The following is a 12829-nucleotide window of genomic DNA, read 5'->3' as shown; positions in this document are numbered from 1 at the left end:
GGCCCCCGCGCCGCCGCCCGCGCCGCCCGCGCCCAGGCCGCGGCTCTCCGTGCTCTTGGGGAAGGGCTTGATGACGGCCGTTTGGTTGGGGTTCTCCTTCTTGTTGATGTGGATGGACAGCCGCTGCCACAGGTGCTGCCCCCGGCTGCTCTTCTCGTTCTGGGCCCACGTGACGGATTTTCCGTTGGAGCTGCGGAGAGAAGGGAGACCAGAGGTGATTCGAAGGTTCCCCTGTGCTGGGTGATGGGACTCGGATTGGGAGGGACTTTTCCTGGTCTTTCAGGAAATAAGGCGTCAGAGGACACCACGGGCAGAGGTCTTGCAAGTGGCCTTCGGTTTATCATTACCACGGAAGTGTGTCGCGGGGGAGAGTAGGAAGGATAAAGGATGGAGATTATGGAGATTCCGCAGCAGGTCTGAGCCCACTGGGAGTGCAAGGGCTGCTTATGCTGCCGAGCTAGAAGCCAGGGTTTACAGTATTGGGCCGGTGTACAGAAGTGCCTGGTACTGGGCAAGGCTTCCTGAAGTTGGCAGCCTCGGAAAGGATACCTTAGACCTGGGACCTCAACTCACCAACTCAGTCATCAGAGGGGAGGGAAAGGGTACGAGTCAAGGGTTACCAGGAAATAGTCGTTCCGGGTCACTGTTTTATTCTGCACGCCAACGATTGGTGTATTTGACTAGGGATTTCTGTCGCAACTCCTGACTTTGAACATGGTTTTAGTTATCCTGGCTTATCTGCTGGGAAATAGGAATTCAGTGAACACATACACAAATTTCTAATTAATTAGAGCGTTTCTACTTTATCCAAATTTTCCTCACAGATTTGTTTTTAGGCCTAAAACTTGAATAACAATTCTGTGAGGGAGCATATTGCCTTTGGCACCAGCATATTGATTTCCCGTTAGGGTCTTGATGAGTGTTACCTGGTTCACTTGACTTCTTAGGACCTTTCTCCCTCCTGCCTTTCCCCGAGCAGTCCATTTTGGTTTCCACCCTGGGGTCTGACAGCTGCTTTGATGAAGATACAATTGGTGCTCACCCTCAGGTGCCGACTGTGTCCTTCTTACCATTAAATAGGACACAACTTCTAAAACTACAGACCCTCTATCAGGAACCTCACTAATATTCAGAGGATGTGGCCTGACCTTCAGGGATGTTCTATGGAGAGACCCTGGGGGGATTTCTCAGCACAAAGGAATCCAAGATCTCTGTAACCAGGGGGATCTGTTTTGTCCATATAGCTCTGTCCTAGGTGCTATGACCAAGAGATCACCTTGGGCAGTTTATGAACAAAAGGTTTTGGCCACTCAGTTTTCTCATCTCAGCCAGGAGTGATGAAACTTAATCATACATAAACTCATCTAAGGCATTTGTCAACTATCCCAGGCAGGACCCCAGGAGATTCTGATTGTCTGGATTTTACACGCCCTCCATCCCCAAAGTGATGATGCAGCAGGTGTTTCCCAAACTGAGAAACTAGCAGGAAGCTCTCCTTTCTTTCTGGGTTCCCATTGCTCCCTTGGCTTCCTTGCTGGAGGGCTGAACTGCTTTCACCAGGCAGGGGACTGACTTGTATCTGGAGCGCACATGCCTTGAGCTTCCAGACTGCAACTGCCAGCTCCACTCTGCCTGAGACACCTACTCCTTTGATAACAGACCCATGTTTCTGCAGCTGCTATGACAGGATGCTTCCTCTTTCCCATACTGCTTCTCATTTCTTCATCTGTCCCTTTCTTCTTCGTGGTCTTCCTTTTTCTGCTTCTTCCTCTTGAGATCTCATTCCATTTAATCTACCCAATATTTTGCAACCTGGTATCATTTAGAATTCTGGAATGTGGTAATTTCCCCACCCTTGCCCCTCTTCCTGCAAAGGATGGATAAATTCTTTCCAGGTTTGGAGGTTGCTGTGCATCCCCAGTAGCAGAATGGGCCCTGCCAACCTAACTTTCCTTTCTAGGAGAGTTTCCGGATTTGTTTCTACATTTTTGCATTAACCTGACCTGCCACCTTTTATGTTTTTAGTGCATTACTTTCTTCTTCCTAGGTGTCTACTAACTTCTGGAACACAGCACAGAAGAAATGGGCCGGACTATGTATGGGATTTCATTGGGAGGATGGTTGCCAACAACCCCTTTTCTCTCCTACCAGCAGGATAAGAAACAGGCATCTTGGGAAGGACAATTAGTCTTTCAGGTTGCTGAGGCAATTTTTAATACAAAGCATGGGCTAGAAACTAGAAGCTTAACTGGATTTATCCTACTAAGCTTTACTATAGAAAGATTCTTGCTCCCAACATAGAGAGGTTTTGATGGAACATAACTATGGGTATTGTTAGTGACAGTCTTTGGAGTCATATGTTGTAGTGCCTAAAAACATGATGGCAGATTGAAAAGCGTTTGGATGAATGTGCGAGAGGGAAGCTATCCTACCCAGCCAATCTGCACAGAGTACTGACATTTTCTTGGTCATGCCTTTGCTCATAGTGTCCATGGTCCTGTAGGAGAGAGAGCACCAATCTGCATACCAATGGAAATGGATGCTGGAGACACCAGAGAATTAGAGGCCAAATCTGAGTACTTCATTTCATTCCTTGGGTCCTGAAAGGTTTTTTTTTTTTTTTTTTTTTTTTTTTTTCCCAAAATGGGAACTTTTAATAAGCATCTGATGGATGAATAGGATTCTTAAGCTAGCGGGACCATAGTGTGGTATCCTGGAAAGTGCAGTGGACAGAGGAACCTAAAATCTGTGTTCTAATCCTGGATCTGCCAGCCTCGATGCTTGAAAAATAATGGTCTGTAAGCCTTGGTAAAAAGCCGAGAAGATATCATTTAGTGAAGGTGGTTGTGAAGATTCAATGAGACACTCCAGGTCAAAGGTTCTTGTAAGGAGAAGTTATCTAAGAGTGTTAGTTTTTGCATTCCATGTGAATACTGCATTTCAGAAAATAAAAACAATATACTCAAGAGGTTTTGAGCTCTGGCTGAGAAACAGAGAATTCAGTGTAAAGTAAAATATTTTATGTGGTAAAGCCATAAAATATTTTTGGTTGTTCCATCGGGTTTGGTCTGTGGAACTTTTTCCATGGTAAGTTACCTACTTGGTGATCCATCCACTTCACTAAATTCTACATTATTCCTCTTCCACAATTTACCTCTTCTTGATATGCTCTTTTATGGTGCTCCCTCCTCTCTATCTCTTCCTTCCATTTTGACTAAACTCTTCCTATTTTTTTTTTTAAATTTTACCTTAATTGCTTTTTCTTGAGAGAAGCTTTTCTGACCCCACCTGACTAGATTAGATTCCTAGAGTCCTTGCATTAGGCACTTAATAACAAGGTATGTCTGCCTCATCTGCTGGAGTGTTCTGAGGGTAGAGGCAGAGGGTTCTTTGTTTCCTGTTATAGCCATAGTACCCAGAGTGCATGGTCTAGAACACAGTATGTGCTCAATAATATCTTTGAACTAATAATTGAGTGGATAAGTACATTTCATTTCAAAAAACCCATGCTGAATTGTTTTTGTTAGAATTATGTTTTAAAAATAATTCAATATTAAAAATCAATGTCAATGAAATTCTATTTATTTTCTCTTATGGATCTACTTTTTATATAACTATAATCAGTAGTGTTCAGTGTATGCAAATAAAAAATATTTCATTAAGTACAAAAACACAGATCTTCATATCTCCTATGAAAATTACAAAGGTACTATTCCTTCTTTGTAATTTTATACATATATGTTTAGATGTATATGTGTATGTATGTACGTGTGTGTGTGTGTTCTAGTGAAACTTCTCAGTGATGAAAAGGGTAATTTATAAAGCATAGGACCTCTGCAGACCTCACCATCAAATCTTCCAACCAATTGAGATAAAATCATCACCGTTGCTGTTGTTGAGATTTTTTTTTTCTTTCCTACATCAGGATTATACATTTGCCCTAAGGGCCCTGAGGTAAGAAAAGGGAAAGCAAACTTTTCCTTACCTGTCTATAGCACCTGACCTTCCCCACTGAATATTTTAGGCATTAGAAAAGAAGGAACGAGGAATGGAGAGAGATGGAACAGATGGTTTGCTACATCTGGAAAAGACAGTTTGGCCAAAAAAAACCCTGTAAAAACTCTGTGCTCTGTCCAGGCACCAATTAACCCTTTGCCAAATATAATACTATGTAATCTAATGTTCTTTCTACTATGACAATTGGTTCTTTTCTGGCAGGGAGAAAAAAGCATTTTGATAATGTTGTTTGAGGGTTGCATTTTTTTGTTTGTTTTTTGTTACAGTTTGTGTTTGCCAAAATGACACCTTCTACCTTTATTCTCAGAAGTCTGTTCTTCCTTTTTCTATTCCATGCGTGACACATAAATAATTTATTCACTTTAAGCAGGCTCTGAATGTCAGCTCAGTGACCTCTCCCAGTTTCTCTATTCACCTGCCAAAACCTGTAGGAATTAGCATTCTGCCACTGCAAACCATCATTAGGAGGCAAATGTTAATAAACAGAGTTTGACCATCCAAAAAGTCTATGGAATTTAGAATTTTTGTGTTCATTTTAAATGGCTATCAAATAAAAATAAAAAACTTTTAAAAAATGGCTGTTGAATGACCTGTGTGGTTCTTTCCTGAGAAATTGTTTAGGGCTTTATTAAGGCCATATAAATAATTAAAATCCTCAGAATATTTCACTGAATTAAAAAAACTATGCCTTTATCCTCTCTTTTGTTACATGGTTTAGGAGTACCTTCGTGAGTTGTACAGATCTAGGGCATCAAAATAATCAAATATATTCTTTGAAAATTAGCACATTCTTTTCATGAAAAAATTATCTTCATTACTAAACCTCTCTTGTTTATGATTTTGAGTTGAGAGGCAGCCAGGAGAGAGGAACGGTAAGATTATGAGCTTCCTAATACAAAAAATATTTTTTAAAAATTTTAAAAAGCTTGTAATGTCACTAGCAAATACGTCTTTGGAATGACTTCAGAAAATAGGCCAGTAAAATTAAGAATATTATAAGCAGAAAATTTCCAATTGCAGTTCCATTTCCTGCACATTTTCTTAAACTTTTGCTTGCCATAATTTGCTTTGAATTACAAAGTATGGAAATAAGGTTTTTAAAAGATAATGAGGAATTTGATATTGTTTATATTCAGACACTCTAAATTAGGTGGAATAATTTCTGAGCCTTGTCTAAAATCTGACATCTTGATTTTGACAATTACACTGAGAAATACACCATAATATATAACAAAATGGCAGCGTCATCCATATAAATTTCCCCAGTTACAGCATAAATGGATGTAAATATCCATCTTGCTGACAAAAACAAGTTAAATGGCCGTGATGATGTGTGCATTAGAAATACATACATAGACAAAAACACTTGAGTAAATGGAAATGAATTACCTACAGTGACACAATATCGAAGCACTATCACCTTATATTTGCATAGTGCTTTATAAAGTACTTTAGGAACACTGATTGTCAAAGGTAGATAGGATCAATGTCTTGGTCCTCCTTTCAAACATGAGAAAACTGAGGCTCAGTGAGATAGGCGATTTGCCTAAAGTTAAGCATTTAGAAAATGACAACATGGAACCAATACCATCTCATGATTTCCAATTCATTTTTCATGAGAGGACACCATCCATATTTGTTTTTTAAAGTGAGCTGTCATTTCATGGAAGAGAAGCCCTCAGATGTTACCTGGTGATGATATGCATTTTTAAGTTGATCAGTTAGTCGTTTGATTTATATTCTCTATCACCGTATGTCTTTATTCTTCTTAATCATATACTTTGAAGTCTCAAGAAAGCACCCTACATCATTCTTTGGTTGTTAACTCAAACAGCACAGGTTGACCAAGCACTTCTACTAGTCAAGGATAAGGACAATGCCTCAATGATGAAGGCACTTATTTATACCACCATATAAAAAAATATCATATAGCAATTTTCAGCCCCTCTTGTTTTTTTCCCCATGCTGTGATCTAGTAAAAGACAGTTGTCCTGTGTGTAGCACACTTATTTTCTCTCTGACTTATTTTGGCACACCATTAAATGAGAATGTAATTTCAAGGGTTACTATTTTGCAAATTTTGGCATTTCAACTAATATTGTAACAAATGACATGTGATACCTCTGCAAATGATTGTGACTGATCAGTATTTTTTGGTACTGTGGTGGAGAGTTGCTGATATGAGACTTCCCTCCAAGAGGGCAAGAGAGAAGATGCACATAGAAGGCTAACAATATGAGTTACTCATAATATTTTGATAGAAAGAGGTTATTTTTCTTGAAAGAAGGAAGCAGATGGGCATGTGGAAGGGTGCTGAGAACAAGGAGAATGAGAGATTGTGGAGCATGGGAACAAGTAGCTTACTGGGTAACTGTAGGCTACAGATCACAAGGGATTCAAAACTTCACAAGAGGAAGAAACCATTTCTAGCAGGAGGGGAGTGGCCAGGGAATGATGCTTGCCTCCAGAAGACAGATTGTATCTACACCTTGAAAAATTAGTAGATTATGGCAAAATCCAATAAAAGCACTAGGCATTGCCCTCCAGGAAAGATAGCAGTGACATAAGTTCAGGAATCCACAAAGGATATTCTAAGATAAGCAGTAGTCCTGTGTGGGAATGGATAAAGCATCAGCAGGTAAGAGTTTGGACTTTTTTGTCCACTATAAAAATGCTTTGTGGCCACCCATGACCTGCAAGGATCTTCTTTCTTTTCCTTTCTTTTGCTATTTTAATAACTCATTGGTAATTAACCTTGGACTTCTTATCAGTGTCTGGAAAAGATAGGTGGTCTAATATATTTGACCAGAGAGATGGTCTAATTATTAGATACATATGTAAACTACATATTTGATCAATAAATGAATGAATATATAAAGAAATACTCATGACTTCTGTGTTATTCTTCATCTGTAAGAATTCTTTTGTGTTAATCTTTTAGGTATTCAATATTTCTGGAGCTCAACAAAAACAATTAAATGTAGGAATCATGCCAAAATCTTCTTTAAAACCTCACTGCAGATTCATCCATTGACCTTACTCCTTGTCTGCCCCAGTGCTGGTCCTACTTCAGGAATATGTTAAGGCCTAATTAATATCTGTTAAGTTAATTAGTCCTTCAGGCAATAAGGAACCAAGAAGATTGACACAAGCAAAAGAGTGGTGTCCAGGGTAGATTTAAGAAGCTGTTTTCAGGGGCACCTGGGTGGCTCAGTCATTAAGCGTCTGCCTTCGGCTCAGGTCATGATCCCAGGGTCCTGGGATTGAGCCCCGCTTCGGGGGCTCCCTGCTCAGTGGGAAGCTGGCTTCTCCCTCTGCTCCTCCCCCTGCTTGTGTTCCCTCTCTCGCTGTGTCTCTCTCTGTCAAATAAATAAATAAAATCTTAAAAAAAAGAAGCTATTTTCATAGCGCAGGGGACACAGTATTAAGATGCTAACAGATGTGGAAAAAATGAAGGCAAAAAGGAATATACTGATCTGAGGACTGCTATGAAAGAAAAAACATTTGTCCTTGTCCATTGGTATTAGAGGAATGCAGAGAAAAGTTGCTCACTGGGGAAAGAAGTTTCAAGGAAGGATTTGCAAATAAAGTGGAGATTAACGAGGCCTTAAAGCCTGGAGAATGTTAAAATAACAAGGATAAACAAAATCCAATTAATACGTGTGTTGCATATATGGCAAAGCAGCTAATGCCACATGCTCAATCCCAGGAAACCCTTCCAACAACCTGGTAGGGTGGACTTCTGCCTCCGTTTTAAGTAGCTGGGAGCGAGCTGTGGCTGCCTGCGTCTATGATAATTCCCCCAGAGAATGTCACTTGCTAGGCATTTAGTCCTTAATAAAATCCTTGCGGGACGAGAACCACTTGGCCCTATTTTAACTAGGTTTAATAGGACGCCTTTTCAACAGGCCACAGTCCATCCAGGGGTTATTAAAGTGCTTTGTGTTTCTAGCTGCTGCTTGCCCCACGTCCTCCTAAGGAGAAGGCATCTTACGAAGGCCATGACGCAGCAACATGTGCCAAGCAGAGGCAAGCTGTTGGATCACCACAGAGTTCTCTTTCTCAAGTGAAGCTATTTTTTTAAATCCAAAATTCAGTAACCCGAACTCAAACTTCAAACTAAACTATTCCTCGTACTGAGATGTAAGTTCTAGGCTTTAGTTGAGGTGCTTCAACTATGATTGGAGAATGTTTTTTATCCAAAACGGAAATGATTTTTTTCCAGCAATTACTACAAAGCCCAGATTACAATTTCATTAAGAGAGAACAACAAAAGACATGGCTATTTTACGTCCCTTGGCTGATGCTGCCGAGGACTTGGTGGAGGAATCCAGCTTGATTTAAAGCTTGAATAAAACATGGGATTAGGATTGATGACTAAGAAGAGGAGAATCCTGGGATGATAATAGCTCCCCCTGGAATAGAACTTCACACCTCACAAGGTGTTTTCATCTGTTTTATTATATTTGACCTTCACAACAGCTGTCTAACACAACACTTACTGCATGGTATTTTAAATCACTTATTTACAAGTCTGTTTCTGCACGAAGCCTGGAACACTTCAAGGGCAGTGACTATGTGCATTTCCTATGCTTGGTATGGTGCCTGGTGCAGGGTAGTGGGCTGGGAGTATCAGGAAAATGAAGCAAATTCTATCACTTGAATGCCTCATATAAACATATTATTAGGGATGCCTGGGTGGCTCAGTTGGTTAAGCAGCTGCCTTCTGCTCAAGTCATGATCCCAGGGTCCTGTAATCCAGTCCCGCATCGGGCTCCCTGCTCAGTGGGGAGTCTGCTTCTCCTTCCCCTCCTTCCTCCCACCCCGCTCATGCTCTCTCTCTTGCTCTCAAATAAATAAATAAAATCTTTAAAAAAAATAAACAGATATTATTAACCTGTACTATAGATGCAAAACCTGAGATAAGGAACTTGTGCCCAAGTCAAATAAAAGGCAAAATACTGCCCCAAATTGGACTTTAAATCCAGAGTCATTGCCAACATGTGATATTGTCTGTGTGCTAAGGACACACCAAAACTAAAGGGCTAACAAGACACATCCTTATGGAGCATCCAGGGAAATGATAACACCCAAGTCAGTGTCCATAAAATGACTTGATAATAAATTCCAAAGCTCTCTATTAACATTGACCTGAACATTGCAGAGATGAATACTGAGGGAGTGGAGAATAAGAGAATGTCCCAGGATTGTGATAATGGTTGCTGAAAAAATGACTTCTGCTTAGAAAAAAGATCCCTTATGCCTTATGCATAATAAGTGATGAATTAACATTTTTAAAAATAAATAATCCTTATGTTAAAGAATCCATTCAAAATGACTCATGAAACATAGGATTAGATGAAATAGTGATTCAAGTTTCCAGAGCACTTAGCTCTGCTGAATAGTTTGCCCTTATTTGGTATTATCCACCTAATGAGAGTATGGCAATAAGATTAGGTGGACATTGCAAGATTTTATCCATATTTTGTGGTGGGCGTAAAAGTAGCCAGTATGCCTCTGGCATTGACTTCGTCCTCTAGAATACAAGAATTTGAACTGATAACTCCAAGGCTGCTCCTTTTGTGGCCTTAGTTCTATCAGAGACAGTTCTGGTTCCCTTCTTCCCATTTACAGGAAATTATAAGCTATCAAATCTTTTGTCTCAAAATATACACAAAGATGTATATTTGTACATAACTACTAAATTATCTTATATCTTGCGTATTTCATGGGCAAGGACAGCAGCCTTACAAAAGATTTTGACCAGCTCCTTTTTTTTTTTTTTTTTCACCCAACAAAAAGGATGTTAGACAAGAAGAGGACTAAAGGAAACTGAGAGCAGAGAGCTGGGGAACCCAAGCAGTCCCATTACTATGTTGTATTATGCCACATATGTATTATGTATGTATTATGCCAGGCTGAAAGAAGAAGTTGAATATACTCACAGCACTTAGTGATTCTATTGGAAAAATAAGCAAAGGAAATTAGGAATCTGGTTTATATTTTTATATTTGTGGCACTTACTAAAGTTAATCATTTCTAGTCCAATCACAAGACATTAGCTGAACCCAGTTTTTGTCAGACTTACAAAATATTTCCCTAAGAAATTTCTTATAATAAGATTTCAGGAATTATTATAAGTGACTCAAAAATCTATAACTTTGTTCCTTTGTTTTCTTTTTTTTAAGATTTTATTTATTTATTCGAGAGTGAGCAAGAGAGAGAGAGCACGAGTGGGGGAGGAGTAGAGGGAGAGGGAGAAGCAGACTCCCCGCTGAGCAGGGAGCCCGATGCGGAACTCTGCGATCAGGACCTGAGCCAAAGGCAGATTCTTAACTGACTGAGCCACCCAGGTGACCCTGTTCCTTTTTTTTTTTTTTTTTTTCCTGATCGATATGCTTTTATAAAACTGGTTGGCAAACTGTATAGAAAGTAAGAATGACCATAGGTGGTTCATGAATAAATGTCTCCATGGTCAAATAAATTAAGTAGATTTAAACAGCTTTCTGTGGAACTTCTCAAGTCTGTCTGCCTGCCTTCCTAACTTCCTTTCCTTTTCTTCCTTTCTCCCTCCCTCCCTCCCTCCCTCCCACCCTCCCTTCCTTCCTTCCTTCCTTCCTTCCTTCTTTCCTTCCTTCCTTCCTTCCTTGTTCCTCAGAGTGCTCACCTGGTGCGCCTGGAGGTGGGGCAGAGGGAGAGGGAGAAATAGAATCTTAAGCAGGCTCCATGCCCAGCCATCCAAGCCCCCCTCAAGTCTTTGTTTTGTAAGCATTACTGAAAATCTCCAAGAAGGACATATGGCATGTAGTATTGGCTACACTAATTTCATCCATACTGTCACTTCTGCTTTTTCTTCTCTCCTGCTCATGGAGAATCTCTTGCGCTTGGTCTAACGTTCTTCAGAATATAGTTTGTGAAGTTTTCTTCCAGGGATTCTAAAAACCTGAACTTGAAACTGCATCTCATGTCGCTTTCTCCCTTCCTTATTCAAACCTAGGCCTTATTATCTGGATCACAGATATAACTATACCTTAATGTAGCCTGCTTCTCCAGTTTCCATCAGAATGAGTTTTATTCCTTTACTGTCAGGGGCACGTGGGTGGTGCAGTCAGTTAAGCATCCAACTCTTGGTTTCTGCTCAGGGTCTGATATCAGGGTCGTGAGATTGAGCCCCAGGTCAGGTTCCACCCTCAGGATGGAGTCTGCTTGAGACTCTATCTCCCTTTCCCTCTGCCCCTCCCCTCTGTGCACTCTCTCTCAAATAAATACATAAATCTTTAAAAAAAAAATAAAAGAAAAAGATTGTCAGTTTTTGCCTTAAAAAACCTCAAGTTCAGTGGGAAGAGACAGATGACCAGATAATATGCAGTATTGGAGGTAAACTCAAAATACTTTAGAATTATGAGTTTGGGTGGATGTAAAATAGATTGTAAGAATTTTGGAAAGGTTTCAAAGAGGAATTGACATTAGATTTGGGTTTTGAAAACTGAGTAAGAGTTTGCCAGGCAGAACAGGAATGGGGGTTGGAAAAGATGATTCAAGGAGCAAGGAGGGGCAATTCAGTTGGAGACACAGCATGTGTTAGAGTGTGAGATTGTAGAAAGGAGTCAGTGTGTTTGGAGAGTGGTAAGAAATTTGGGGTTTCTGGAGAAGAGAACACATGTGTCAAAACATGAATAAAGGTTAAGAGTTAGAATAGGGTTAGTGTGTGAAGGTCCTTGTATTCTGAATGCATGGGTTTGGATTTTATCTCAGGTGGCGGATATCATAGTGGCTAGAGCATGAATTCCAGAATCAAACTGAGTTTGGTTCCAGTGTGGACTTTATTGTTTATCTTTTTAAAGATGAAATAAGAGATCATAGAGGTAAAGCAGTTAAGCCAGTGTCTGGTGTATCTAAGCACCCAGGGAGAACCATGGGAGAACATGAATTTTATTTTATTTATTTATTTTTAAAGATTTTATTTATTTATTTGACAGAGAGAGACACAGCGAGAGAGTGAACACAAGCAGGGGGAGCGAGAAAGGGAGAAGCAGGCTTCCCACGGAGCAGAGCAGGGAGCCTGATGCGGAGCAGGGAGCCTGATGAGGGGCTTGATCCCAGGACCCTGGGATGACCTGAGCCAAAGGCAGACACTTAACGACTGAGCCACCCAGTGTCCCAGGAGAACATGAATTTTAAAGCAGAGAAATTGAATTAATTTCATTGATATTAGTAGATTTTATTGTACATACTTTCCCAGAACTGATTGTTGAGAAAACAACCATGTTGGCAGGTGGAGAATGGAGGAAAAGACCAAAAAAAAGGACTTTCTAAGCTGAGTAGCCTTGGGTAACAGTTATACTAAATAGAATCTATTGAATGCCTGCTAAGTGCTGTGCTTGCATTATCTCATTTAGTTTTCACAGCATCATATAGTAAGGGAAGTGCTCTATTATTATCCTCATTTTGCAGACAATGGAGATTAAGGAGGTAAAATGGTGGCTCGAGGTCACACTGGCTAGTGCTGGAACCAGGTTTTAAAGTCTTTGATTTCAGAATTTTCACTAAATCACTCTACTGTATAGATTATTTAATATCTCTGGGCCTCATTTTACTCATCTGTACTATGGAAAGATCATTCTTGGGAGAATTTAGTGCATAACCAATGGGAAGGGACCGCTACAGTGTTTGATGCATAGTAATTACAGCAAGGATAATAACTGGATATTGTTATTTGCTTTAGAACATCTCTAATTGTAAGTTAGAACATTAATCTGAAACTGACTTTGGGGAGGAATGAAGAGAAGACTACTGCAACAGTCCTATCACT

At 40.1% G+C, this 12829-nt stretch overlaps 1 protein-coding gene across 1 annotated transcript in view; it reads right to left on the bottom strand.

The window, feature by feature from the left end:
* The window catches only part of GRM5 (glutamate metabotropic receptor 5), a 600744-nt gene that overhangs the window by 1530 nt on the left and 586385 nt on the right, over positions 1 to 12829 (bottom strand). The window contains exon 10 of the mRNA XM_035009412.1: positions 6 to 190. Within this exon, the coding sequence (XP_034865303.1) occupies positions 6 to 190 (185 nt within the window). The remainder of the gene's footprint in view (positions 1 to 5; positions 191 to 12829) is intronic.

This window comes from Mirounga leonina, unplaced genomic scaffold, assembly GCF_011800145.1.
Source record: "Mirounga leonina isolate KUSES-001 unplaced genomic scaffold, KU_Mleo_1.0 Mir_153, whole genome shotgun sequence".
Taxonomy (NCBI): domain Eukaryota; kingdom Metazoa; phylum Chordata; class Mammalia; order Carnivora; family Phocidae; genus Mirounga; species Mirounga leonina.
This window is presented reverse-complemented; position numbering and strand designations above follow the sequence as displayed.